Source organism: Lepus europaeus, chromosome 12 (genome assembly GCF_033115175.1).
Source record: "Lepus europaeus isolate LE1 chromosome 12, mLepTim1.pri, whole genome shotgun sequence".
Lineage (NCBI taxonomy): Eukaryota > Metazoa > Chordata > Mammalia > Lagomorpha > Leporidae > Lepus > Lepus europaeus.
The window spans coordinates 13,318,500-13,346,038 of NC_084838.1; the positions used below are offsets into that span (position 1 = coordinate 13,318,500).

The 27,539-nt window shown below is 47.8% G+C and overlaps 1 protein-coding gene across 1 annotated transcript in view; it reads left to right on the top strand.

Annotated features, from left to right (window-relative positions):
• The first annotated feature begins 6,128 nt into the window (after window positions 1-6,128).
• Window positions 6,129-27,539, top strand: part of CDK5RAP2 (CDK5 regulatory subunit associated protein 2) — a 211,424-nt gene continuing 190,013 nt past the window's right edge. Inside the window, exons 1-3 of the mRNA XM_062207679.1 lie at window positions 6,129-6,278; window positions 22,844-22,911; window positions 26,442-26,509. Coding sequence (XP_062063663.1) covers window positions 6,223-6,278; window positions 22,844-22,911; window positions 26,442-26,509 — 192 coding nt within the window. The 5' untranslated portion in view covers window positions 6,129-6,222. The remainder of the gene's footprint in view (window positions 6,279-22,843; window positions 22,912-26,441; window positions 26,510-27,539) is intronic.

Consider the following 27,539-nt stretch of genomic DNA (forward strand, 5'->3'; position numbering starts at 1 on the left):
AGTGAGAGAGAGAGACAGAGAGAAAGGTCTTCCTTTGCCGTTGGTTCACCCTCCAATGGCCGCTGCGGCTGGCGCATCTTGCCGATCCGAAGGCAGTAGCCAGGTGCTTCTCCTGGTCTTCCATGCGGGTGCAGGGCCCAAGCACTTGGGCCATCCTCCACTGCCTTCCCGGGCCATAGCAGAGAGCTGGCCTGGAAGAGGGGCAACCGGGATAGAATCCAGCGCCCTGACTGGGACTAGAACCCGGTGTGCCGGCGCCGCAAGGCGGAGGATTAGCCTGTTAAGCCACAGCGCTGGCCTAACTAAATAAATGAATAAATCTTTAAAAAAATGATTTAAAATAAAGTCCTGTTTTCAAAAAACTCACAGTGTAACAGGAGAGACATCTCAGTTAATAGAAAACTAGAAAGTTGTGTGCGTGTCAAAAGGAAGACAGGCTCAGGGGGTTCTGGGAATCCGGAGAGGTGAATGCATACCAGGCTGGACCCCAAAATTTTCTGTTAAACACTGGTTGGGAGGACTCTGGGAATTGTGCAGAGAAGGGCAAGGAAAGGTATTTTAGACTGAGAATCACTAGCGTCTATGGTTCCTTTGGGTGTTTGGAAAGAGGCATCTTTTCTTTGGAAAGAGCTCACCGCTTGCCCAGCCAAGCATTGCCCTGAGTGAAGCTCAGCCTCCGCTCATCGTTTGGTAGTCGTCACGCCGGGCACAGGCTGTGTAGGGTGCCTGGTGATGCGCCAGCCAGACGGGAGGACAGATACAAAGGCAAAGCAGCCTGGCATTTGGCCCTGTGAGGAAGGAGGGACTGTGGGCAATGGCAAGTGCTGTGCTCCTCCCTCCCTTGGTGCTGGCCTGCTCTCTCAACGTGGACTCTGCCTCTAAGGGCGAGGCAGAGTTTCCCACTCGATCCTGCAAGTCGTAAGACGTTATGTGCTCCTTTTAATCTGCAAAATGGCCAGCCAACAGATTAATTCAGTTGCCCTTGTGTGCCTGGAGCTATTGCTGTTTTACATCTTCCAATGTGCAGCCAGGGAGCATGCTTGAAACTGCTCCATGGCATCTCAGAGTAATTTCTCCAGGAACCCTTGGCTCCCTTCCAGTCAGCTCCTGGGTTTGCATACATGGGGATCTGGCTGTGTTACTGAGGATGATCAAAGGCACCAGGGCTTAGTAATGAAAAGCATGGAGGGGACATAGGACTGGTTGGGAACTGGTCCTTTTTTTTTTTAATATTTATTTATTTATTTGAAAGTCAGAGTTACACAGAGAGAGAGAGAGAGGGAGAGAGAAAGAGAGGTCTTCCATCCGATGGTTCACTCCCCAGTTGGCCGCAATGCCTGGAGCTGTGCTGATCCAAAGCCAGGAGCCAGGAGCATCTCCTACACGGGTGCAGGGGCCCAAAGACTTGAGCCATCTTCTACTGCTTTCCCAGGCCACAGCAGAGAGTTGGACAGGAAGTGGAGCAGCCAGGTCTCAAACCAGCACCCACATGGGATACTGGCGCATCAGGCCAGGGCGTTAACCCACTGCGCCACAGCACTGGCCCCGGGAACTGATCCTTAATAAGGACTTCTAATGTTGAGAATGGGTTGGGAAGAGTTCTGGAGAGTAAGGAGGCAGACTGGTCAGAAATCCTGCTGACGCTGGACCAGACAGGTCTTGGTTTGATCCAAAGCATAGCTACATGTTACAAGGCTCACTTGGCCACGTCTAGGACAAATGGTATAACTAAAAAATGATAATACTGGATTACAACACATAAAATAAAATACGAGTCCTTACTAGTGCAAATTAACAACTGAATACGTGAATAAATGAGAGACTAGAAAACTCTTCCTTGCAAAATTCCAATGAAAAAATATGGAAGCAATTATGAAAAGAGAAAACTACCAATGAGCAAATAGCCCTGTAATGATTGTTATGAATAAGAAATATACATGGATGATAAAATCAGTGAGTGGAGTATGGCAAGCAGAAGACATAGCCTCCAATATTTTCCCACGCTATAGAACACCCCAAAAACTGGTTGGAAGAATTGTTAAAGAATCCCCACAACTCAGTCCATTCACCCAGCATAAAGCAAGTCAATCACTGACATGGGGGTGGTGGAAGAAAGTGGGGGCTCACTTGCAATGCACAGAGCAAGAAGCCAGCAGCTATTGCTCAATTCCTGGGCTCTGTCAAGGATTAAGGGTGGTGAATCTGATGGGTTAAAGTGGGGGGTTCAGCAGAGAGTGATCAGCTCATGTGTGGGCCTCTGGTTGGTCCACAGTGCTTGTATTGGGCTGGTCAGTGGTGACAGGAGGCCAGTGTGTTCTTCTAAAGATGCTGTGATGGCTGAGTGGGCTCTGGCCTGTTTAGCATCCGCAGGGAGATGGGTGATTACTTTTGTCTCATCGGGGCTTAAAGCTCCTGCAAGATATCCCAAAACAGAGTCTGGTGCTGATGTTAGAGTGGTGATCACTGAATTCTGTGTCCTACGATCAGGAGTTCTGGAGGGCAAGCCTGGCTCTTGTACCATTCCCTTAATTTAGTGCAGGGGTGAGGAAAGTCTGGTCTGCAGGTCTACAAGGCCTGCAAAATTATTTGGTCTGGCCCTGCCAAGGCAACCACAGATGGGGCTTGAAACTCAATAAATCTAGCAGGCTAATTCTTAAGTTGACAATTTTGTATGGCCCGTGAATGACATTATAAATATACAAATGGCCCTTGGCAGAAAAAAGCTTCCCCAGCTCTGAGTTAGTGAGTTAATCTTTAGTAAGGAGTCCACTTGTAATCACTCCATTGAAGTCAGTGGGAACAGCAAGCTAGATGAGAGAGACTGGGGACTGATAAAGTCCAAATTGAAGGCATTAGGGATAAAGGCTTTGTTGCAACCCCAAGATTATTAACTGCAAAATGAAAAATAGTCATTGCAAAGTGGAGAAACGTGGTAGATACCATTTTAATCAAGAGATCAGAATTAACACCACCAATTAATGAGGCCCTTGAACGTCAGGTGCCTTCTGATCTGCACCCTGGAGAGGCACGGCATGTCTTCTTTTGATGTCGTTTCCAGAGTGCACAAGCTTGATCTAATCATGAGGGGACACCACACAAACCCCAAAGGAGGAACATCCTCCCAAAAAACTGGCAAGAACGTCTAGAAAGTGTCAATGCCCTGGAAGACAGAGAAGAACCGCCAGAGATTGACAGAGATGTGAGAACAATGTGATGTGAAATCTTGGATCAGAGAATGGTCAGCAATGCCCAAACTGGTTAATTTAAGCAAAGTCTTTAGTAAGTAGTATTGCGCCAATGTAATTTCTTGCTTTTGACCATTGTGCCATGATTATGTGAGATGCTACTATTTTAGGAAGTTAGGTGAAGGTTATATGAGAAATTTTTTTGCAACATTTTTGCAACTTTTTTCTAAGTCTGAAATTATTTCAAAGTGGAAAGCAGAAGGAAAGAAAGCGACATGGCCTTGGGCACATTTCTCTCCCTCTCTGAGCCTCTGTTTCTTTATCCACAGAGCAAAGGATTCATCCCAATCTGCCCCCATGGTGCGGGGAGGATGAATTATTGCAAAGTAGCAATTCATATGCATTAATCATGTAACAAATTACTCTTGCTGTTGGTAGTGGCAGCTCAAGTGTCTTGAGCTGCTAAGACTTCGGGAGTGTTCTGTCCAAATGAAAAACATCTGGCAGCAAGCTACTTCTTCCCAGCCATTTGATATGATCTCGTCCAAGGAACAATAATGGCTAGCTTTGTAGCTGGGTGACTGTTGTCAGGGAGATGGCTTCAGAGAGCCCAAACAGCTGGTGGCAGTGACGTCACCTCCAAGTTTGGCAGAAAGAAGAGCCAAAGTGAGACAGAGATTAGGCAAAGGCCTCTGTCCCTGACCATGAAATCACTATAGTAGCAGGAACAACAACTTCCTAAATAGCCCTTCCTTTGTGCAATTGATTCTATTTTCAGTTTCCAGCCTCACTATAGGGTTCAGCACATAACCCAGGAATATGGACTTGCTGAACAGGGCAATAGGTTAATCGTAATAACTTCTTTCAGGTTCGTTCTTCTTAATAGTTTCTAAAGTATCTAACTGGGTATTACGGCTGGGTAGCCTGACAGTGGCCACCCCTCTTTACACACATCAGGTCCAAGGTGCAGCAAGGGGCAGGGACTCTAGGTCATAGTATAAGTTGGAGTCAGAATCCACACAAAAGATTTCCAGTAAGGCGATGAGGCTGACCACATTAAGAAGGAATAGAGCATGGGGAACACATCCCTTAATACCATTGTCTGGATGTAGACCTCACTCCCTAATCCTAAATTCTAAAGTAGAGAAAAACAAATGGGGAAGAAAGGCTGTCTGAAACATCATGACATTGGAGTGTAGCGGGATCTGGGCTCAGATCTCTGGAACCTGCCAGCAGTGGGATCTTGAGTAAGTTGTTTACACCTTCTTTGGGGTCAGTCACTCCTCTCAAGTGTACGGGAAACGGGTATAACAGCAGCACTTCCTATGGAAGGGCATTTGGAGGGTTAAATGAGGCAGAGCGTATGACTTGCCTGACTCATAAAGTGCTCAGGATGTGTGCGTCCTCTTCGTTTTGTCACCCCGCCCCCCGCCCCACCCAAGAACTTTCATGTGCTGGGTGCAAAGTTGGTTTCTTCATTTAGGAAGACAGGATTTGTAACTCAAGCTTCACTCATCAGAAAAGGGTTGGTTGTGTTAGTAGCTTTGAAAGAGAAAACAGTGCCAGCATTGTAAGATCCTGAGCCGTTAGTTAGTTCAACCCGGTCATCTAGCAGATGAGGAAGCAGATCCAGAGAGCAGTGGTCTGTCGAGGTGACAGTGTCATCTGTAGGGGCAGGGTGGGAATCTTGACACTGCCTCACTTTCAGACACACTGATCTGGACTGAATCTAGCAGTGGCCAGGAGGTTTGGTTCTGGGGCTTCAAGGACCGCCCCTTCCCTGGGGCAGTGCATGCCAGGTGCCAAGCCCACTCCCTCTTTAGGGCTAGTGCTGTTGACCGATTCTGGTGGTGGCTGAGGGTCTGCAGAAGGAAGAGGGACAGGTGCAGAGGCTGGGCTCTGAAAGCCTCACTAATGCTGAGGGAGAGGGGAGAAGAGGAGGAGGGAAGAAGAGAAGAAGAGAGATCTTCCACCAGAGATCTTCTACCTGCTTTTTCACTCTTCAAATGCTCACGACAGTCAGGGCTGGGCCAGGAACTCCATCCGAGTCTCCCAGGTGGGTGGCAGGGATTCAAGTACTTGAACCATCACCTTGCTACCTCCCAGGGTACGCATTAGCAGGAAGCTGGATTGAAAGTGCACTAGCTGGGACTAGAACCAGGCACTCTGTGGGCCCTCTGATATGGGAGGTGGGCTTAACCTGCTGTAGCACAATGCCAGCCTCAGGAGAGTCCTCATTTAGTTGGCAGGAGCCACGGATCTGGCTCCAGTTCACAGACTTAGTGCATATTACTAAGGGGGGAATCACTCCTCTCTAGCCTTGGTTTAGCTATTGCAGGCGCCTTTTAGTAGTAATGGCAATAAAGGGCCACTAAGTGCGAGCTTGGAGTGGAGTGTGACTGACCCTTTGTATCGGAGGGAGGAACCATTTGTTTCAAACTACGTGTGCAAACAACTAGGATTCCACAGGTAGGATTTTTCTAAAGTGAATCAGCATCTTAATATATGGGTGGGGGCCTTTTGGAGACACAGATCCAAAGAGTCATCATTCTAGAAAAGCAAATACTGCCTCAGAACTCTGAGGTTCCCATAGGAACTGTATTCCCATCTCCCGCTTAAACTAACGGACCACAGCCAGTTTTTGCCCTCAACAAGGATGGCACCTGCGGGCTCCTGCGGGAATGCCCTCATAAAAAATGGCAGCTCCTTCTCTTTCGTTAGTTTTGTGTGCCAAAGCGCCGACGTTCTGCCCTTAGTTAAGATGGCGCCCATCCACGCTTCCCTGCCCGGCCTCTCGCCGCCGCAGGTTGGCTTCACAGCGCGCGCCTCCGTGGCCCCGCCTTGTTTCCGCAGGAAGAAGCGCCGGGAAAGATGGCGGCCGCTGTGGTTTGAATTCCAGCGGCGCCGCGGGAGTCAGAACAAGAGCTGGGTTGGAAGGGGGGCGGGGACCGGGGGAGACGGGCGGGTCGCGACAGCGGGGGCAACTAGTGGCGCCGCCCCCACAGACACCAGCGCCTCCATCGCCTCTTCATCCACTATGGACTCGGTGTTGGAAGAGGACGTCACCCTCCCGGGGACGCTCAGCGGCTGCAGGTGCGGCCCGGGCGCCGTGAGGGGGTTCGCGGTCATCGGGCTGGGTCTCCGCTGATCGGGGCCCTGGGGTTTGCTCTTGCGGGTGTTGGAGTGTTTGGTGCCGGGCAGTGTGTGTGTGTATGCCTGCCGGCTTCAGGTTCTTTTACGGAGGGAGGCTTTGCGTTGGTAGTGTGGGGGTCCCCACTGGCCCCACACTCGCTTCTGTTGTTTGGGGGCGTTCTTGGAAGAGGAGGTGAAAGCCGAGTTAAGGGGCTGTCTGAAAGAGCAGGCCGAGGTAGTGCCAGCGCCCAGACTTTTCTTATTAAGGTCACAGAGTGGCCACTGAGGATGGAAGCAGTGAAGTTCAGTGTTCAAGTTCCTTGGCTGGAGTTAGAACTGGATTCAAATCCAGACTTATAAATTTAGTCATCTGGTGACCTTGGTAAAGTGACTGAATCTGATCATCCGCACAATGGGCCGGTGTTAATATCCACGCAGCAGAATTGGGGTGAAGATTGAAAGAGGCAGTGCTTGCCGGCAGTTCACTGGGCAAGTGTAGTTAGTGCCTGGCATATAATGAGTGCTGAAAAGATGCTCTTGTGTTGCCATTCTTCTTACTATAATCAGTAGTGATAGAGATTGAGGAATAATGGCTGAGAGTGGCCTTCCAGCGGATCTCCCCCGGAGGCACTGCAAGTCCCCATTGCTGGTGGGGCTGGGGTCTCTTGTGGCAGGAGGTTCTGCTTGGGTCCTAGACTGCTCAAGTCCCCATTGCTGGTGGGGCTGGGGTCTCTTGTGGCAGGAGGTTCTGCTTGGTTCCTAGACTGCTCAAGTCCCCATTGCTGGTGGGGCTGGGGTCTCTTGTGGCAGGAGGTTCTGCTTGGTTCCTAGACTGCTCAAGTCCCCATTGCTGGTGGGGCTGAGGTCTCTTGTGGCAGGAGGTTCTGCTTGGGTCCTAGACTGCGCCGGGCTGGGTCTCTGGTTGTACCTGGGTCCTGATGGGAGAGTAGATGGAAGGCAGGGGAGGAGAGTCCTGACCGAACCCACACTGCTTACCTAGTTTTCCTAGGGACAGGCTGCTGCTTTTGCTCAACAGGTTCTTAGTGAATGAAATTATTATTTAATGTGTAAACTGGATGCTTTTAAGGGTAACTTGGGCACAGTCAGTATTTATGCCTGAACAGCAAGGTAGGAATAAAGCGGTGCTGTCTTGGGCAAATCTGGAAAATGTTTACTCTGTGTATCATGTACAATGCTCTTTGCAGCTTTTGCCTAATCAGATCTTGGTGGAATTCGTCATGTCCCTTCTCTTCATCTTAACTACCACTTACTACCACTGCCTCTCACCTGTACTGTTCTGGCTTCCTTTAACCACCAGCAGTTGTTAATACTACAGCTTGAAAACTCCATTTTTTTTTTTTTTTTTAGAATATGGTTAGCTTTTTAAAAAAATTATTTAAGGTATACAAATTTCGTGTATTCCTATATGCAGATTCAGGAACATACTAATACTTCCTCCCCTACCTTTCCTGCTGCCCACACTCCCACCCTTCCTCCTCCTCCCTCTTTTATTCCTATTCTTAATTTTTACAAATATCTGTTTTCCGTTAACTTTATACTCATAAGATTAACCCTAAACTAAGTGAAGAGTTCAACAAATAGTATGAAGAAAAAAACATTGTTCCTCAACAGTAAAGGCCTGTAAACAAATATCAAGTTTCAAAATGTCAATTTTACTTCTATAGATTGCCTTTTAGGTACTCTATTAGTTATATAGATCAGGGAAAACATATGATATTTGTCACTTTGGGACTGGCTTATTTCACAAACTATAATGGTTTCCAGTGGCATCCATTTTGTTGCAAATGAAAGGATTTCATTTTTAACCACTGTATAGTATTCCACAGTATATATATATATATATATATATATATATATATATATCTCCAGTCTTTAGTTGATGGACATCTGGGTTGATTCCATATCTTAGCTGTTGTGAAATAAGTTGCAATAAACATGAGGGTACAGATCACTCTTTCATACGCAGATTTCATTTCATTTGAGAAAATTCCCAGGAGTGGGATGGCTGGGTCATATGGCAGGTCTGTATTTAGATTTCTGAGGTATCTCCATACTGTCTAACACAGTGGCTGCATTAAAATACATCCTCACCAGCAGTGAGCTGGGTTCCATTTTCCCCACATCCTTGCCAGCATTTATTGTTTGTTGATTTCTTATGAGGGCCATTCTAACTGGGAGTGAGGTGAAACCTCATGTGGTTTTGATTTGCATTTCCCTGATGGCTAGTGATCCCGAGCATTTTTTCATGTGTCTGTTGGCCGTTTGTATTTTCTCTTGAAAAATGCCTGTTCAAGTCCTTTGCCCATTTCTTAGCTGGATTGGAAAACTATTTAAAATAGAAATCTTATCCCCCCAGTCTGCTGCTATGTACTTTTAACACTTATTGCCATGAAGATAAAGCCCATTAGTCTCTCAGCTGGCGCCACTCTCATCTCAGTGCTGGTTGACCAAATGCTTGGCTTTGGAACCCAGACCTAGCTCAGTTTGAATCCCAGTTCTGCTGCTTTACCCTGTGACCTTGATAAGTCACTCATCCTCTTATAACTTCAATTTTCATCATCTATAAAATGGGTTTGTGCTAAGCCCAGGATTAGCATAAGGACTAAAATGAGTTTACTCAACAGATCAGCAAATACTCTCCTTTCCCTCCTCTCCTTGCCTTTGCAGGACCCAGGTGTTGCACACCTTCCTGATAGCTAATCTGTCTGCATCTTCCCCAGCTCCTCCCTGTCATCGGGATGAAGCTCTTTAACGTGATTTCCAGAATTCTTCGTGGTCTGACCCGGTGTGCCTCTCTAGCCTCCTCTCTCCCTAATTTCCTAATCATGTTTCCTCCCCTTCACCTTATGCCTGGCTGCCAGAATCTGTCACCCTAGGTCTTGCCGTGTCCTTCCTCACATTGAGCCTGTGCACTTGTTGCTCCTGCTGCATGGAGGGGCCCTCCTGACTGCCCTTGGCCTTACTCATGCCTGCCACGTCTCAGGTCTCAGGTGTCACTGCTAGCAAGCTTGCTGACACTCCCTCTCCCCATCTGTGCCCTCTACCCTTCTGGCCACCCTCACCTGTCAGTGACCTTACTCCAGCCCTTGATGACTTAACTGAATTTGATTGACCAGTGCTGCCCAACAGAAATACAATGTAGGTCATGTCTATAATTAAAAGTTTTCTAGAAGCCATATTTTAAAAAGTAAATTGAAATAGGTAGAATTAGTAATATATTTTATTTTTTAAAAGATTTTATTTATTTATTTGAGAGGTAGAGTTACAAACAGTGAGAGGCAGAGGCAGAGAGAGAGACAGAGATCTTGCTTCCGTTGGTTTACTTCCCAAATGGCTGCAACGACCAGAGCTGTGCCGATCCGAAGCTAGGAGTCAGGAACTTCTTCCCAGTCTCTCACATGGGTGCAGGGGCCCAAGGACTTGGGCCATCTTGTACTGCTTTCCCAGGCCACAGCAGAGAGCCGGATTGGAAGAGGAGCAGCCGGGACTAGAACTGATGCCAATATGGGATGCTGGCGCTGCAGGCAGAGGATTAACCTACTGTGCCATGGCGCCAGCCTTGTAAATATATTTTGTTTAAGCTAATATTTCCATATGCAAGTTGAGCATCTCAAATTGGGAAATCAGAAATTTAAAATGCTCCTAGACTTGAAACTTTTTGAGCACTGACATGTTGCCACAAGTGGAAGATTCCACATGTGACTTCGTGTGACAGGTCACAGTCAAAATGCAGGGCATTGGGGCCAGCGCTGTGGCATAGCAGGTAAAACCGCCACCTGCAGTGCCAACATCCCATATGGGCGCTGGTTCGAGTCCTGGCTACTCCACTTCCGATCCAGCTCTCTGCTGTGGCCAGAGAAAGCAGTAGAAGATGGCCCAGGTTCTTGGGCCCCTGCACACACATGGGAAGACCCAGAGGAAGCTCCTGGCTCCTGGCTTTGGGTCAGTGCATCTCTGGCCATTGTAGCCAGTTGGGAAGTGAACCAGCAAAGGGAAAACATATCTCTCTCTCTCTCTCTCTCTCTCTCTCTCTCTCTCTCACTTGTTCTCTCTCTCTCTTACTCACTCTCTCTCTCTTCCTCCTTCCCTCCCTCCCTCCCTCTCCTATCCCTGTGTAACTCTGACTTTCAAATAGATAAAAAAAATCTTTAAAACAAAAAGCAAAATGCAGGACATTAAAATATTTTATGATATTATCTTCTGGCTATATGGGTAAGGTGTATATGAATTTCAATGTTTAGACTTGGGTCTCATCCCCAAGTTATCTCATGGATATGCAGATAGTTCAAAATCCAAAAAAATCTGCAATGCTTTAGTCCCAAGCACTTTGAATAAGGGATTTTCAACCTGTATTATCATTCTAACTTGTATTCAATAGAAAAACTTATTAATGAGATATTTCCCATTTTTTAAAAATCTTGCTAAGTCTTTGAAATCCAGTCTGAGTTTTAGACTTAACGGTGTGTCTCCATTTGCACTAACCACATTTCAGTTGTTCAAATGGGTACCTGTGGTCGGTGGCTCCTGTACTGGATACTGTAGGCGTTAGCTGTTAACTTATCTGTCTTCCAGATAAGACTGTGACCCATTTGAGAACAGGGACTGCATTTTGTCCATCTCTGTCACCCAGTTGCTACCTGGGTACCTGGCACATAATAGGGGCTCAGTGACTGTTAATTCACTGAACAGACAGTGATGGTGCTGTCCCCTCACAGAGGCGCAGTGAATGGTCTGGGATAACACAAGGAGTGCACAATCGAATCATGATTTAAATCCAAGTTTACTGACTCCACAGCCTGGTTCTCAGTCCCTGTCCTGCCTTTCCGCTGGTTCTCTGAACCAGTTCTGACTGACTGGATTCTCAGAGGATTTTACAGAGCTCCTAGCACTTGAGCTGGCCCTTAAAGAGTAGCAGAGATGGGAGGGGGGGAGAGCGGAGAGGGGAGAGGGAGACACTCCATTGGGTGATCACAATGGAAGAGAAAAATCCCTAAAGGGAAATTATTCTCATATGCGACTTTCTGAGCACCGTTCTGTTTGGTAGTTTCCAAGGCTAGTTTTAAAGTCTAAATTGGAGTCCAAGTTGTCCCTAGACTTTTGGTGAATTAGGTCAGTGCGTGTCATTTCTTCTAGACATTGTCACCCCTGGGAGCCCCAAATAGCCCTAGACCTGTGAGACTTAGGCCCAGATTTTGGCCCCAGGGACTGTGCCCAAGCCAAGGCCCTTTCTCATGTTGCCTGCTGGTGTGAAAAGAACCAGGGTTCTGGAGTCAAGGTGACAAGGTTTGAATCCTGGGTCAGCCAGTTAGTGGATGTGTTGCTTTTAAAAATTTTGGTTTGTTAGGCCGGCGCCGTGGCTCAGTAGGCTAATCCTCCGCCTTGCGGCGCCGGCACACTGGGTTCTAGTCCCGGTCGGGACACCGATCCTGTCCCGGTTGCCCCTCTTCCAGGCCAGCTCTCTGCTGTGGCCAGGGAGTGCAGTGGAGGGTGGCCCAAGTCCTTGGGCCCTGCACCCCATGGGAGACCAGGATAAGCACCTGGCTCCTGTCATCGGAACAGTGCGGTGCGCCGGCCACAGCGCGCCTACTGCGGCGGCCATTGGAGGGTGAACCAACGGCAAAAAGGAAGACCTTTCTCTCTGTCTCCCTCTACTGTCCACTCTGCCTGTCAAAAAAAAATTTTTTTTTTTTGGTTTGTTTTCACATTACCTGAAAGGTGGAGAGAGGTGGGGGAGGGAAATATCTTCCATTTGCTGGTTCATTTTCAAAATGCCTACAACAGCAGGGACTGGGCCAGGTCAAAGCCAGGAGCTGGGCACTCTGTCTGGGTCTCCCATTTGGTCTCTACACTGGGGCCCGAGTACTTGAGCCATTACCTGCTGCCTCCCAGGGTGTGCATTAGCGGGAAGTTGGACTGAAAGTGGAGCCAGCACTTGATCCAGGCACTCTGATGTGGGATGTGGGCACCCCAAGTGGTGTTCTAACCACAGAACTCAACACTCACCTCAAGATGTTGCTTCGAGTGAGTCAGCTAACCCTTCAGAACATCAGTTTCTGTGTGATTGATGATAGTGCCTGTTTGATTGGATGGTTACATGGATGAAGTGAGGTTTTTAAGTGCCTACCACTTGTCGGGGAGGACGGTAAATGCCAGCTACTTTTGTTATATTCTTACCACGATGCACTGCTTCCTGGACAGATCCTCAGTGCCCACAACTGTGGGTGCATTCTTTTCTTTTCATGCCCAAGAGTCTGCCCTTTTGCAGCTGTGAGCTTCCTGAGGTCTGGGCCCAAGCTTATTTATCCACAGAGTTCTCCAGAACATGACCGTTGAGTGCTTACTGCCTGATGAGGAGTGGCCCAAAAGGAAATGTTTTCCTCATGGCACAGTTTATAGTTTCATGGGCAGAGTGTCTTCATGTACTTTTGTAGAAGGAGCTCTGGGAGGGGCCTGTAGCTCACTGGGTTAAAGCCCCAGTCTACAGTGCTGGCATCCCATGTAGGCACAGGTTCCAGTCTTGGCTGCTCCACTTCCAATCCGGCTCTGTGTGAATGCACCAGGGAAAGCAGTGGAAGATGGCCGAAGTGCTTGGGCCCTTGCACCCCTGTGGGAGACCCAGAAGAAGCTCCTGGCTCCTGGCTTTGGAGCGGCTCAGTTCTGGCCGTTGTAGCCGTTTGGGGAGTGAACCAGCGGATGGAAGACCTCTCTGTCTCTACCTCTTTCTCTAACTCTGTCTTTCAAATAATAATAAAAAAAAATGTTAAAAAAAAGAGGCCTGGGAAAGGATGGTGGAGTGAAATTTCTGTGAGGATCTGATGGTAGTGGGAGGGCTGTCCTTGGACGGGGCGGGTACTGTAGATCGGGGTGTTCTAGGAGAGCACCCTGAATTGTCAATACAAGCTCAGTGAGGACAGGGGAGCATGTCTGTTTCACTCTCCATCGTATTTTTTTTTGACAGGCAGAGTTAGACAGTGAGAGAAAGAGACAGAGAGAAAGGTCTTCCTTCCGTTGGTTCACCCCCGAAATAGCCGCCACGTCTGGCGTGCTGCACCGAACTGAAGCCAGGAGCCAGGCGCTTCCTCCTGGTCTCGCACGTGGGTGCAGGGCCCAAGCACTTGGGCCATCCTCCACTGCCTTTCCGGGTCACAGCAGAGAGCTGGACTGGAATTGGAGCAACCGGGACAGAACTGACGCCCCAACTGGAACTAGAACCCAGAGTGCCAGCACCTCAGGCAGAGGATTAGCCTAGTGGGCTGTGGCGCCGGCCTCTCCATCGTATTTTTAACACCGAGGGCTGTCTCTGGTGCTGAGTAGAGGAGAAGCTCAATAAATATTTGATGAAGGAATCTGTTTTGTTCCGTGTCTGTTGGAAAAAATGACTACTGTGTAAATATAGGCTCCATATATAGTCGTGCTGTGCTGTGTTATGATCACTGTGGAAAAGTGCACACATATGATATCAGCTGGTACAGTCTCTCGGGACCACAATTTGGCATTATCTATTCACATTCAAAACATGCCTAAAAGTTGTATTGAGATATAGGAGGGGAAGTCTTCAAAAGTTCATGCAGAGCTATAGAAAAACTTTATGGATTTCAAAATTTTTGTGCCAAAATAAACTTACCTTTTAGTTTGTTGCTTTTAATGTAATCAATATGATTTGTAGCTACAGTTAAAAACAATGTAGTGATCTTCCTTCCCCCTCTTGTTTTTAGTTTTTGAGATAATATTTTAATTTACATTACAGTTAAGGGCTTAATGTTCCACCAAATAAAGATCCAACAAATTAAAAGTAAAGCCCTGGTTTAGCAGGAATACTGGCAAGAGTTATAAATAATAATTAAATGGATAGATGGCCATTTACTCATATAGAGTAAATATTACAGTAATCACAAATCATTGAAACTATAGTAGTATAACATTTTTTTTTTTTTTTTGACAGGCAGAGTGGACAGTGAGAGAGAGACAGAGAGAAAGGTCTTCCTTTTGCCGTTGGTTCACCCTCCAATGGCCGCCGCGGTAGTGCGCTGCGGCCGGCGCAGCGCGCTGATCCATTGGCAGGAGCCAGGTGCTTCTCCTGGTCTCCCATGGGGTGCAGGGCCCAAGCACTTGGGCCATCCTCCACTGCACTCCCGGGCCACAGCAGAGAGCTGGCCTGGAAGAGGGGCAACCGGGACAGGATCGGTGCCCCGACCGAGACTAGAACCTGGTGTGCCGGCGCCACAAGGCGGAGGATTAGCCTAGTGAGCCGCGGCGCCGGCTCACATTTTTTAAAAAAGATTTATTTATTTGGAAAGGTAGAATTAGAGAAAGAGATGAGAGAGAGAGAGAGAGAGAGAGAGAGAGAGAGATCCTCCTTCCGCTGGCCTGCTCTCCAGATAGCTGGGCTGAAGCTAGGAGCTAGGAGCCTCATTTGGGTCCCCCACATGGGTGGCAGGGGTCCAAACACTTGGGCCATCCTCCATGCCAGCAGCAGGGAGCTGGATCAGAAGTGGAGCAGCCGGGACAAGAATTGGTGCCCACATGGGATGTCAGTGTTGCAGGTGGCAGCTCCACCTGTGACACCCCAATGCTGGTCCCAGTAGTATAGCATTCTTAAGCATTGGTTTAACAAAGGTATGAAGCAAAGTTTGACAAAACTATATTCGCAGTAACACTGATAGACATAGGCAGCATTTCTTTTTTTGTTCTTTTAAACTCCACTTTGCCCTCTTAGTTTTTACTGATTTATTTACTCTGTGTGTGTGTGTGTGTGTGTGTGTGAGAGAGAGAGAGAGAGAGAGAGAGAGAGAGAGAGAGAGAGAGATGGAGCAGAGATCTTCCATTTCTGGTTTAGAGAGAGAGAGAGAGAGAGAGAGAGGTGGAGCAGAGATCTTCCATTTCTGGTTTACTCCCCAAATGTTCACAACAGCTGGGGCTGGGCCAGGCTGAAGCCAGGAGCTGGGAACTCAGTCCTGATCTCTTCTCTGGGTGGCAGGGACTCAACCACTTGAGCGTCACAGCTGCCTCCCAGGGTGTGTATTAGCAGGAAGCCAGTGTCCGGAGTGTAGCCAGGACCTGAACCCATGCACTCTGATCCAGGATGCGGGCATCCTGAGTGATTCCTAAACTGCTGCGCCAAATGCCAAATGCGTACCCCTAATTCTAATTACGTTTGTAATTTACAGACCATAAAGCTCTCCTATTTAGTTACTCTTCAGGGGGTGGGTGTCTCTATTTTTGTCTGTTTTATTTGTGCCCGAGTTTCTGTGTGGACATGTGTTTTCTGATGGGCATATCCCCAGGAGTAGACTTGCCGGGTCATACAGTAACTCAGTATTGAACATTTGTGAGGAGCTGCAGAACTCTACTCTTAAGTGACTGTAGCCCTTTGTCCCTCCCATCAGCACTCTTTAGGGTTCTAGTCACTTCACACCCTCACCAGCACTTGTTGTTGTCTTTCTGATTGTAGCCATACTTGGAGGTATGAAATGGGGTCTCTGTGGTGTTGATTTACATTTCTCTGGTGACTAATGATGTTAAATATCTCTTCATATGCTTATTAGTAATTTGCATATTTTCTTTGAAGAAATGTTTGTTCAAATCCTTTGCTCATTTAAAGTATGATAATATGTTTTGACCCAAATATTTCTCTTCTTATTATCTTAGAGAAATCCTCATTTATCTGCACAGTGGTGCCTATATAAGGATACTCATACAGCATCATTCATAAGAGGAAAACTTGGAAATAAATGGAATTACTCTCAGTAGGGGATTGGACAAATACAACATCCCTTCACAGGAGTCTTTCTGACTGTGGCCACTGGTAGTCATCAAACTCAATTTCACATTTCGGGCTGGTGCTGTGGTTGAAAGGTTAAGCTTCTTCCTGCAGTGCCAGCATCCCATATGGGTGCTAGTTCTGAGTCCTAGCTGCTCTACTTCCATCCAGCTCCTTGCTAATGTGCCTGGGAAGTCAGCAGATGATGGCCCAAATGCTTGGGCCCCTGTGGCCATGTGGAAGACTTGGAAGAAGTCCTTGGAGAAGATACCTCTCTCTCCCTCCTTCTCTCTCTGTATCTCTGCTTTTTTTTTTGACAGGCAGAGTGGACAGTGAGAGAGAGACAGAGAGAAAGGTCTAGGTCTTCCTTTTGCCGTTGGTTCACCCTCCAATGGCCGCCGCGGTAGGCGCGCTGTGGCCGGCGCAGCGCGCTGATCCGATGGCAGGAGCCAGGTGCTTCTCCTGGTCTCCCATGGGGTGCAGGGCCCAAGGACTTGGGCCACCCTCCACTGCACTCCCTGGCCACAGCAGAGAGCTGGCCTGGAAGAGGGGCAACCGGGACAGGATCGGTGCCCCGACCGGGACTAGAACCCGGTGTGCCGGCGCCGCAAGGCGGAGGATTAGCCTAGTGAGCCGCAGCGCCGGCCTATTTTTTTTTTTTTGACAGGCAGAGTTAGAGAGACAGAGAGAAAGGTTTTCCTTCCCTTGGTTCACCCTCAAATGGCCACCATAGCCGTCACGCTGTGCTGAACCGAAGCCAGGAACCAGATGCTTCCTCCTGGTCTCCCATGCGGGTGTAGGGCCCAAGCACTTGGGCCGTCCTCCACTGTCCTCCCAGGCCACAGCAGAGAGTTGGACTGGAAGAGGGAGCAACTGAGACAGAATCTCGTGCCCCAACTGGGACTAGAACCCAGTGTACCAGCGCTGCAGGCAGAGGATTAGCCTAGTGAGCTGCGGCGCTGGCCTGTATCTCTACCTTTCAAATAAGTAAATAAATCTTACAAAAAAGAGAATAGAAAACATTTTGAGAATTAATGGTAATTATTCTTTTCATGATCATGATTAATAAAGTTTGAAAAACTGTAGTAAAAAATATTGAAGCAGGAGTGGACATTTAGCCTAGTGGTTAAGATGTCTGCATCCCATATTGGATTTCTTAGATTTTATTTCTGTCTCTAGCTCCTGGCTCTGGTTTCCTGCTGATGTAGACCCTGGGAGACAGCAGTGAGGGCTTAAGGAGTTAGTTCCTGCTACACTTTAATTGTATTCCAGTCTGCCCAGGTCCAACCCTTGCACATATCTGGGGAGTGAACCAATGGATGGGGTGGGGGGCTGGTTGGAGTGGGGTGGGTGGGAGGTAGGGTGAAGGGGGGAGCAGGCCCTCTCCTTTCCCCTCTCCTCAGTGGGTGGGGACCTCCCCATGTCTCCCCTGGAAAGTCAACAGCAGTAATATTAAGGCAGATCTGTTTGTACTGTCATGAAAACATCTTTAGGCTACATCTTTAGTAGAGGAAGAATATTGCAGAATAATACTTATAACTGGATTATATTTTATTTTTAAGACAAAACAATGTCTCTGTACAAACATATAGAAAAAGGTTGAAAGGAGGGGAGTGAGGAATAGTCAAGGAAAACTTCAAGTGTGTAGTTTTTTGTATTTATATATTCTCTAAGAATCAATGTAGAATGAAAAAGGAATTGCTCTTAGAGTGCTTATTGGTGTAATTGTGATTGTGTTGTCCAGTTCTGTTGACGTCTGTCTTAACCTTTTATCCGTGAAGTGCTTTGTCTGTGTCGGGTCTAGTGGTGTGCATGGACTATTGCTGTTGGCATGTATTGGCACAGAAAGAGATTGTTCCCTTGGGGTGACAGTAGAGCAAGAGGGAGCAAGCTCAGGTAGGGTCCGTTCTGTCACTCAGCGAATGCAGTTGTACTTCAAAAAGTTCATGGAAAATGGAGTTAAAAAGACTCAATGCAAAATTTTTTGAAATCCATGCATATGAGAAGTCTTCAAAAAGATGGTGAAAAATGCATGCTATGAGACAAACTGCATGTATTTAAATTTTTTTATACAGAAAGCTACCTTTGAATTGGTTTTCTCTTTTAAAAAATGTTTGAGAGAGAGGAGTATATGTGTGTGTGTATGTATGTGTGTGTGTGTGTGTGTGAGAGAGAGAGAGAGAGCGAGCGAGCGAGAGCATGCATGTAAGTGTGGGCCCACTCCCATTTGCTGTTTCACTCCCAGATGCCCCCAGAAGCCTGAAGCCAGGAACTTGGACCCCAGTCCAGGCCTCCCACTGGGGTGGCAGGGACCTAAGTGCTTGAACCATCACGTGCTGCCTCCCCACGTCCACATTACTAGGAAGCTTGAATCAGGAGCAGAGCTTGAGCACAGACCACCTGGTATGGGGTGCTGGGATGAAGGCATCCTAAGCAGTGGCTTAACCACTACACCAAATGTGTGATTCCTGTTTTTTGAACGTTGTGAAGTTCCCTCGTGGTCGCCCAGCAGCACCTGCAGTGGCTCTGTGCTGTGCTCACTGCTGGAAGCCTTTGCTTTGGTTCATTTGGTCCATGCCACCATGACCCCTCAAGGAACGCGTTGGGACATCAGGGTGGTGTAGGGGTTCTGAGCACTGGGGTTGGAGTCAGGTCAGTTTAGGTTTCTACCTTTTTATCTGGGTCTCTGTTTCATTATTTTATAAAAAATAGCATTTAAAAAATATCACCTCCTACAGAAGACCTGTTTTAAGGGGCAAATGGGAGACTGGCTGCCCTATTCTGGGCATGGCATTGGTGCAGCCTGGTGCCTTGCAGCGTGGGAACTCACCATGGGATGTGTTTCTTAGGATCGTGGTTTATCTTAGGAGTGAGGAGACCCGTGCGCTACCATGTGCCGCTTCTGTATAGGAGCCCAGACACATGTAAAAAGGGGAAGGATTGCCAGGAACCTGGATTTTGTTCTCAGCTTTGCCGGTTACCTTGGTAATTTTGAGCTCCAAGGTTCCTTCAGTCTTCCTTTCCATATGTTGCTAAATTTGTAGCTGAGTCCTCCTCTTCTGGTTGCATTATTTTATTTCTAGTGGGTTTCCATGAGGCCCCAACTTTAATGCAAAGGGTAAGTGTGGACGATCAGAACAGGAAGAAGAAGTGGGGCTGGAAGTGTGGTTGGGACTGGCTGGAGGGTGCGGATGGCAGAGGTTCCTAGCTTTTTAAAGATGGGCAGATAAAGCACAATTGGAAATTTCTCAGAAACCAGGCAGGAATTTTTATGCTACAGAGTGGTTTCATCGAAGAGCTCAGATGTCCATCAGTTTTTAACTTCAGTGTTTGCTTGTTGGAAGCTAAGACCTAAACCTTGGTGTACTGTGGGAATTAACAGTAAAACTCGTCTTCAAACAGTACCTTATACTTTGTGTGTCTGTGTGGGTACTATCTGTTGAAATCTTTACTTAGTGTATACTAAGTTGATCTTCTGTATATAAAGATAATTAAAAATCAATCTTAATGAAAAATGGGATGGGAGAGGGAGTAAAGATGGGGTGGTTTGTGGGTGGGAGGGTGGTTATGGCAGGAAAAACCACTATAAAAGTTGTACTTTCGAAGTTTATATTTACTAAATAAAAGTTTTCTTTAAAAAAAAAAAAAAAAAAGACCCAAACCTTGGACTTGGCCTGTCAGGTAATGTTTAACTGGGACTCATCTTGGCTTGAGCTGTTGATGGGTTGTTTTGGCCAGTGGGAGTTAATTTAATGGTTGTGGTAGAGAGAACCCCAGATTGAGAACATTGGGCCAGACTGTAGGCAGGGCTGGCCAATAACATGGTGTCTGAAATTGGGCCTCTGGGCTACCATCTGCATTAGGTAGTGGTTGGACTTGATTTTCTTTTTCTTTTTTTTTTTTTTAAGATTTATTTATTCATTTATTTGAATGGTGGAGAAGCAGAGGCAAAGAGAGAGAGAGAAAAGTCTTCCTTCTGCTGGTTCACTCACCAGCTGGCCACAATGGCCAGAGCTGTGCCGATCTGAAGCCTGAAGCCAGGAGCTTCTTCTGGGTCTCTCATGCAGGTGCAGAGGCCCAAGGACCTGGGCCATCTTCTACTGCTTTCCCAGGCCACATCAGAGAACTGGATTGGAAGTGGAGCAGCAGGGACTTGGACTGGCGTCCATATGGGATGCCATCACTGCAGGCAGCAGCTTTACCCACTATGCCACAGTGCTGGCCCCTTGATTTTGTTTTTATGAGTTTAGTTTAGAGACTGGACTTTGACCTTTTAGCAATGCATATAAAACTATAGAAAATTACAAAAGAGGAAAACATCTCTCATTTCCCTACAAATTATGATTTTTAATATTTCAGTATATTCCTTTGTTTTTTGTATTTACAGCCCATTTATTTCCAAAATAGACTTGACCTGACTTCAACATAAATGTATCTATGTGATTTTAAATAACTGAGAATATAATTTTTTTTTTAAAGAAGTCCACCATTTGAAACTTTTTTATTTGTTGGAGAGGCAGAGAGAAGCAGACAGGCAGAGGGAACTCCTATTTGTTGCTTCACTCCACAGATGCTCACATGGCTGGGGCTGACTGAGGCTGAAGCTGAGAACTCAACCCAGGTTTTCCACGTGGGTGCAGGGACCATCACCGGCTGCCTCTCAGGGTGTGCCTTGGCAGGAAGCTGGAATCAGGAGTGGAGCTGTACTGAAACCCAGGCACTTGGTTGTGGGATGCAGGTGTCCCAACTGGCATCCTAACTGCTGGATCATACACCTGTCCTGAGCAGAGTCTCTGTTTGCATTTTTCAGTTATAGCAGTCACATTTTATGTAATCATTTTCCTGATATTAGAATTTCATGGTATTTCCAAGTTTTTGCTTGGTCTTGATCTTGAAGGTTCATTTCAGCTCCTAAGTTTGATGATCACCAAAACTGACCGAGGAGCAGATTTGGAGGCGTGGAAGGAACAAACTGCCAAGCAGGCAGCCTGAGTTTCCAGCTGCTCCTAGTGTGCAGCGTGGGACTGGGAGGTGGCATGGAGGGCAGGCAGAGAAGGCCTGGATTCTGAACTTGGTCCTCCATGTGACTTCCGGATGACTCTGGTGCCAGCCCTGAAGTTGTCTGGACTTTGGGGCGTTCATTTGAAAAGTGTGTGGCCCTCAAGGAGTCAGGCAGGTGTAATAATGGCAAATGGTTGATGAATTATGAAGCACTGTATGTTTTAAGGTGACAGGGACACCTTCGCTCCCATTTGTGGAATACTCATGACATGCCAGGTACCTTGCTGGGCGCTTTGTTATCTTGTTTGCTGGTTACTCTGCGAAATAGCTGCTGCTCTTTTACAGCCAAAGGAAGTGATGCTTGGAGAGGTTCATGGCAGAGCCTAGATTGTGGTCCACGATAGGGTCCTAAATACCTCCTGTTACACCTCCTGTTATGGTGTAGATTTTTCTCAATGTCTCCTGATTCTCACTAAACCAATTTGTATAATTCATCCAGGATAATTTCTTGGATCAGTAAATTCTGTGTTTTTGTTTGACATCTTAGGCAAATTGGTGCCTGATTCCCAGATGCTTACCTTTTGATTGTGATAGGCATATTAGTAATAATAATAATGACCAAAACAGGGCCCAGTGCTGTGGTGTAGTAGGTTAAGCCTCTGTGTGCAGCGCCAGCATCACATATGGGTGTTGGTTCAAGTCCTGGCTGCTCCACTTCATCTTCTTTTTTTTTTTTTGACAGGCAGAGTGGACAGTGAGAGAGAGAAAGGTTTTCCTTTTGCCGTTGGTTCACCCTCCAATGGCTGCTGCAGCCGGTGCACCACGCTGATCCGAAGCCAGGAGCCAGGTGCTTCTCCTGGTCTTCCATGTGGGTGCAGGGCCCAAGAACCTGGGCCATCCTCCACTGCACTCCCGGGCCACAGCAGAGAGCTGGCCTGGAAGGGGGGCAACCGGGACAGAATCCAGCACCCCAACTGGGACTAGAACCTGGTGTGCCGGCGCCGCAGGCAGAGGATTAGCCTATTGAGCCACGGCGCCGGCCTGCTCCACTTCTAATCCAGCTTCCTACTAATGGCCTGGGAAAGCAGCAGAAGATGGACCAAGGGCTTGGAGCCCTGCACCTGTGTGGGAGACCTGGAAGAAGCTCCTGGCTCCTGACTTTGGATCAGCCCAGCTCTGGTCATTGTGGCCATTTGGGGAATGAACTAGTAGATGCATGGCCTCTTTCTCTGTCTTTCCCTCTCTCTGTCTGTGACTCTGCCTCTCAAATAAATAAATCTTAGAAATGACAAAAGACAGTGGGTGCCACTTATTGAATACTTACTGTGTGCTCAGGGTTTCTTTGTTAGTCTGATTTTTATAAGAAAGTGTGGTGTCTGCACTTAGCAGCCTAAGAAAGTAAGGCTCAGAAGTTTGCACTTGGCACAGTGCCTCTGCCCCAGCACCTATTTGGTATACAAGACATTTGGTGTGTGACAAGTGAATGGATGACCTTGCCGAAGGTCATTCAGCTACTTTTAGAGCTGGACCTCATTCTAAAGCCAAAGCAGTTCTTAACCTGTGTGCTTCATGCCTGCTAGGTAGCTCAGCTGTATGTCCCTCTTGGCTGTGGCTTGTTGGGTTGTCATATGCGGTTCAGGCATTCTTTTTTTTTTTTTTTTAATTTTTTATTTTATCGGGCAGTCTTTACAGTCTCTGTTGTTCAAACATGGGCTCATCTCTCCCTCCATGTGTTCTCTCCTAGTGGCCTTGTTCCCACTTTACCAGATGACCTAGAGGGCGTCAGCCTCAATGCAGGTTTGGGGAATGGTGGTAAGTACACAAAGCCAGTATCTCCTGGGTAAGAGGGAGGGGAATGAGGCAGGCAGAGTGAGGCACTGGGTTAAGACACCACTTGACATACCTGCATCCCATATAGTAGTGCCTAGGATTGAGCCCTGCCTCCATTTCCTATCCAGCTTCCAGCTAACACACCTGAGAGCAACAGGTGATGGCCCAAGTAGTTGGGTTCCTGCCATCATGTGGGAGATTAGGGTGGCGTTCTGGGTCCCTGACTTTGGCCTGGCTCAGTCCAGCTATTGCAGGCATTGGGGAGTAAGCCAGTGTATACAAGATTGATCTCTCTCTCATTCTGCTTTTCAAAAAAAAGAATAAGAGGAGTAGACTCTAGAATGTGAGTGCTTTGAGGCCTGGGACTGGGCTTTCCTATCTGGGGCCCAGAGCCTACCCTGGCCTGGCGCGCAGTAGGTGGTCGGTGTTTTATGTTTGTGTTGACTTGCTATCTGCTAGAACTGATGTCCTTTAGGCCACCTTTCATGAGTTGGGTTCTTGCTACCAACGCTGTAGGAATTCAGGCAGTGCTTGCTGAACAGAATGACCACGTGGAGGCTGGACACTGAACTGATGACTACATCTGGCACAGGGCTTCTGCTGGGCTCCACTGCTGAGTGGCCTATGGTGTGCCAAGGCCTTCCAGGCAGCCTGCTGGATCCCACTTGGTGGCTGAGCCCCAGCATTCCTACCTGGGCTTGCCCTTTGGTGGCAAATAGCTGATTAGACCACAGGAGATGGGGCCGAGTCGATAAGCTTGTGTTGTGTTTGTGTTAGATCATGAGGAGACTGCAGTTTGGGCCTTGTGAAACATTCTTCCTGGATTTTATTTCTGAGAAAAGTGAATGCTTTCGTAAACGTCTCTGGGTAGTGCTGATAGCATGCCCTGTTGAAATACCTTAGTAGTAACCTTGACCTGTGCTTTTCTTGCTCCTCTAAAGTGAGCAGATATGTGCAAAAAAAAGTTGTTTTTATTTTTTGATTATTTTTTATTGATATGAAAGGCAGAGAGAGAGGGAGAGAGAGAGAGAAAGCACAAGAGCGAGAGTGAGAGTGCTTCTACCAGCTGTTCACTCCTCAGATGCCTATATTGATGGAGGCAGGGCCAGGCCAAAGCTAACAGCAGTAAACTCAATCAGATCTCCCCCATGGGTGGCAGGGACTCGATTACTTAAGCCATCACCTGCCTCCCAGGGTGTGCGTTAGTAAGAAGCTGGAGTTGGAAGTGGACCTAGGTCCTGGAACCCAGGCTCTCAGGTATGGATGCAGGTGTCCCAAGCAATGTCTTAACCACTGTGCCAAGTGTCCATCTGGAAGAGTTTTTATTTCTGGAGAATACTTTAGCTTGGAGGCTACCCTTGGGTTCTCCTTTGGAACTTGGTGACTTTTACCTTAAACACACAGTCCAATAAGCCTGGTTTCCCTCTTCCTGGCCATAGGCAGCTAGAAGCAGTACATTGGAAGGCCTACCCCTTAACTCAGCTGTACCTCTGCTTCACATCAGAATTCCAGGCTAAGGGCTGGAATTCAGCCTTGAACGTGGGTACCATCAAGCTAAAAGACAAACATTTAAACATAAGATCAGTGCTAGGGACAAGGAGGTTGAAGCTGCTGTGACAGAGGATGAGGGCAGGTGAACCCTGCCATGGAGGAGGTGGGTTGACCACGAGTCTCCTAAGAAACTGATACTGGAGCTGAGACTTGAGAATGAGTGTGACCTAAGCAGGGAAAAGGGAGGGGGTGGCCATCCCAGATGCAGGTGATGGCCTGGCCCACCTGAGGAACAGGAAAACACACCCGTGTGTGCGGGGCACTCCACAGTCCTCCCTGCCCGTTGCTGGGCCTCTTTCCTGCGGAGTGGTTTCTGAACACCATGCCCACTGCCAGCTCTGTGCCTCTGCCCGGGTGTCTCCTGCCTGTTGTCCCTCTCATCTGCCTGCTGCCTCTCTAAGAGCACCACAAAGCTCACGGCCAACTGAGGTGCGCTTTCTTCTCGGAATATTATGTATTCTGCTGCGTTTCATTTATTCCTGTTGGTTCCTTTGAAAATATCCAGAATCAGACCAGTCCTCACTGATTTGCACTCCTGCCACCCTGGCCCAAAACACGTGCTTCCTGGCCTTGATTTTCCAGTATTCTCCTCTTCTCCTCACTGGTTTCCTTGTTTCTCTCCAAAGTCTCCTCCGTGTGTTCTCAGCAGGGCAGCCAGAGGGAGCCTGTGAAAGCTAAGTCTGACGATGTTGCTCCTCGAGTGCCAGCGGCTCCTCAGGCCCTTGAAGAGCCTTCAGGACCATGCATAATCTGCCCCCCTGTGTCTCTGAGCTCCCTTTCTGCTCGGCCCAGTGACCCCTGGGCTCTTCCTCTGGCCCCCTGTGCATGCTGCTCCCTGGAGCTGGGGAGCTGTTGCTCCCCAGGTAACAGTCCCTTTCTCTTCAAGTCCCCAGATGTCCCCTCTTGGTGAGCCCCTGCCTGACCATCTTACTGTCCTCACGCCACCCCTGCTGTGTCCTGTCTTGATGCGTTTTATTTTTCTCTGTAGCATTTACCTCCTGCTAACATATCACGTAATTGCCCTATTATTTGCTTGCCATCTGTCTGCTCCCTCTGGAGTACAGGTTCCATTTGTTTTGTTTCCTGATGCAGTCACACGTAGAAAGGTGCCGAGCAGGAAGCAGCCTCCCAGTGCATCTCCTTAGGAAGAACGAATTCTTTCATTTGCTCAACACCTACACAGCGCCAGGTGCGCTGCACAGCTTGGTGACATGCGTTCACCTCTCAGTCTGGCCCACTGGGACCGGGAAGCTCTTGGGTGCGGGATCACCGTTTCCTTCATCATTGTTTCGCAGCAAACAGAATGGTGTTTGGTGCAGAGAGGAAGTGTAATAAATGTTTGTAGAGTGAAGGAGGCTGTGGAGAGCTTTTGGTACCGGAAGTCTTTCCTGTCACTCAGAAGCAGGGCCCAGCAGTTTCACGCCTGCGTAGACCTGCTTTCGGAGGTGAACTTTTATTGGAACTCAGCCACTTTGTGTAGGGATTGTCTGTTTTTGTGTTACAGCAGGGGACTTGAGTTGTTGTGACAGATTTTGGGCTTTGCATATGGCCTGTGAAAGCTCAGATATTTCTTGTCTGGCATTTTAAGGGTGAAGTTGCCAGGCCCTGCTGTCAGGTGAGTCAGATGAGCTTTGTTTGCATCACCGCCACGTGAAGATGAGACCCTGTTCAGCAAAATGGCTTTGTCACGGAGGAGGCACACATGGGGACAGTCTGCTTTGCCACGTGCCCCGTGTGTTTTCTGTACTCGTCCCCATTCGCACACGTTGGGGTGAGTTTAATTTGTGAATATTTGAAGTAGAATGCCTTAGAGCTTTTCCTGGACTCAGAGCCGTAAATCACACCCGGCAGGAAGCCCCAGCAGGGTACACTGGGAAGCTGTTCCGTGTTTCCTCCTCTTCGGAGTGATCGGCCATCTGCATGCCTTGACATTTTCCTATGTCTGTTTCAACTTTCCACAGTGCTTCCAAAGGTGCCAGAAGAAAAGGTGTCTCCCACCAGAGCACGGAACATGAAGGACTTTGAAAACGTAAGTGGAGGTGTGAATGTCCAGCCAGCCCCAGGAGAGAGCTGTGCTTATTGAAGATCCCCTAAGTTGAATGATGCCCGAGGCAGGAGGAGGGCCACGTGTTGTGGGCACTCTCTGTTGTGGCCACTGTTGCTCACACACACAGTGAGCCCTGCTGTTCATGGGCCAGTTGTGGGTTCTGATGACATCAGCAAGCTTCAGCTTTGGGGGGTTTGGTGCATTTCTGCTACCTGGGAGATGTGGATTTACCATGGTGCACAGCTGAGGGGGCTCACGTTCGCCAAAGGCCTTGTATGAGGCACATTTTTAACGGCCCCCATTTAATCCTTGCTGCAACTCTCGAGGTGTTTAGCATTATCACCATTTTACAGAGAGGAATCTTAAGGCTAGGAGAGTCTCCTGTATAGTCATGTAGTAAAGGGAGTGTTAGAGATGAGATTTGAATCCAGGTGTTTGATGATTCCAAAGCCATTTTTCTTTGCACTGCTTTGTGCCCCCACCTTGCATTGCGTAGGCTCGACCTTTGTTGCTGTTGAATAAAAATGTGAGTAGCCTGTGCCCAGAACCGTGTGTATTTGTCTGAGAATGGATTATTCCCTGATAGATTTGCCTTCCACGCTCTGTGTCTGCCAGCATTGTGTCTTTCATTTGCTAACAGAGGGGATTTGTTGTCAAGTTCCAGAAAAATAACGTCATTTTTCCAATTCCAATTCTCCTTAACAAGTTACCTGTGCAGTGCGCTCATTCATCATGGGAAGAATTAGAGCCTTCTTCATTTGTAACCAAATGGAATCCATACTCTGCAGGACACGGGAGGTATTTATCACAGAGAAGACGGAAGACACAAGAGAAGGGCGCGCCACCATCCCGTCGCTGTCTCCCCAGTTGTCTTTACAGAGCAGAGTGGGGCTGTCTCTGAATTTAATTTAGAATACTCATTACTGCTAATAGTTATCTGCAAACCACCAGTGACCAATTGAAGAAATGACTTGTCAGATCTCTAATGGAAACAAGTAATTTCTGAGCTTTG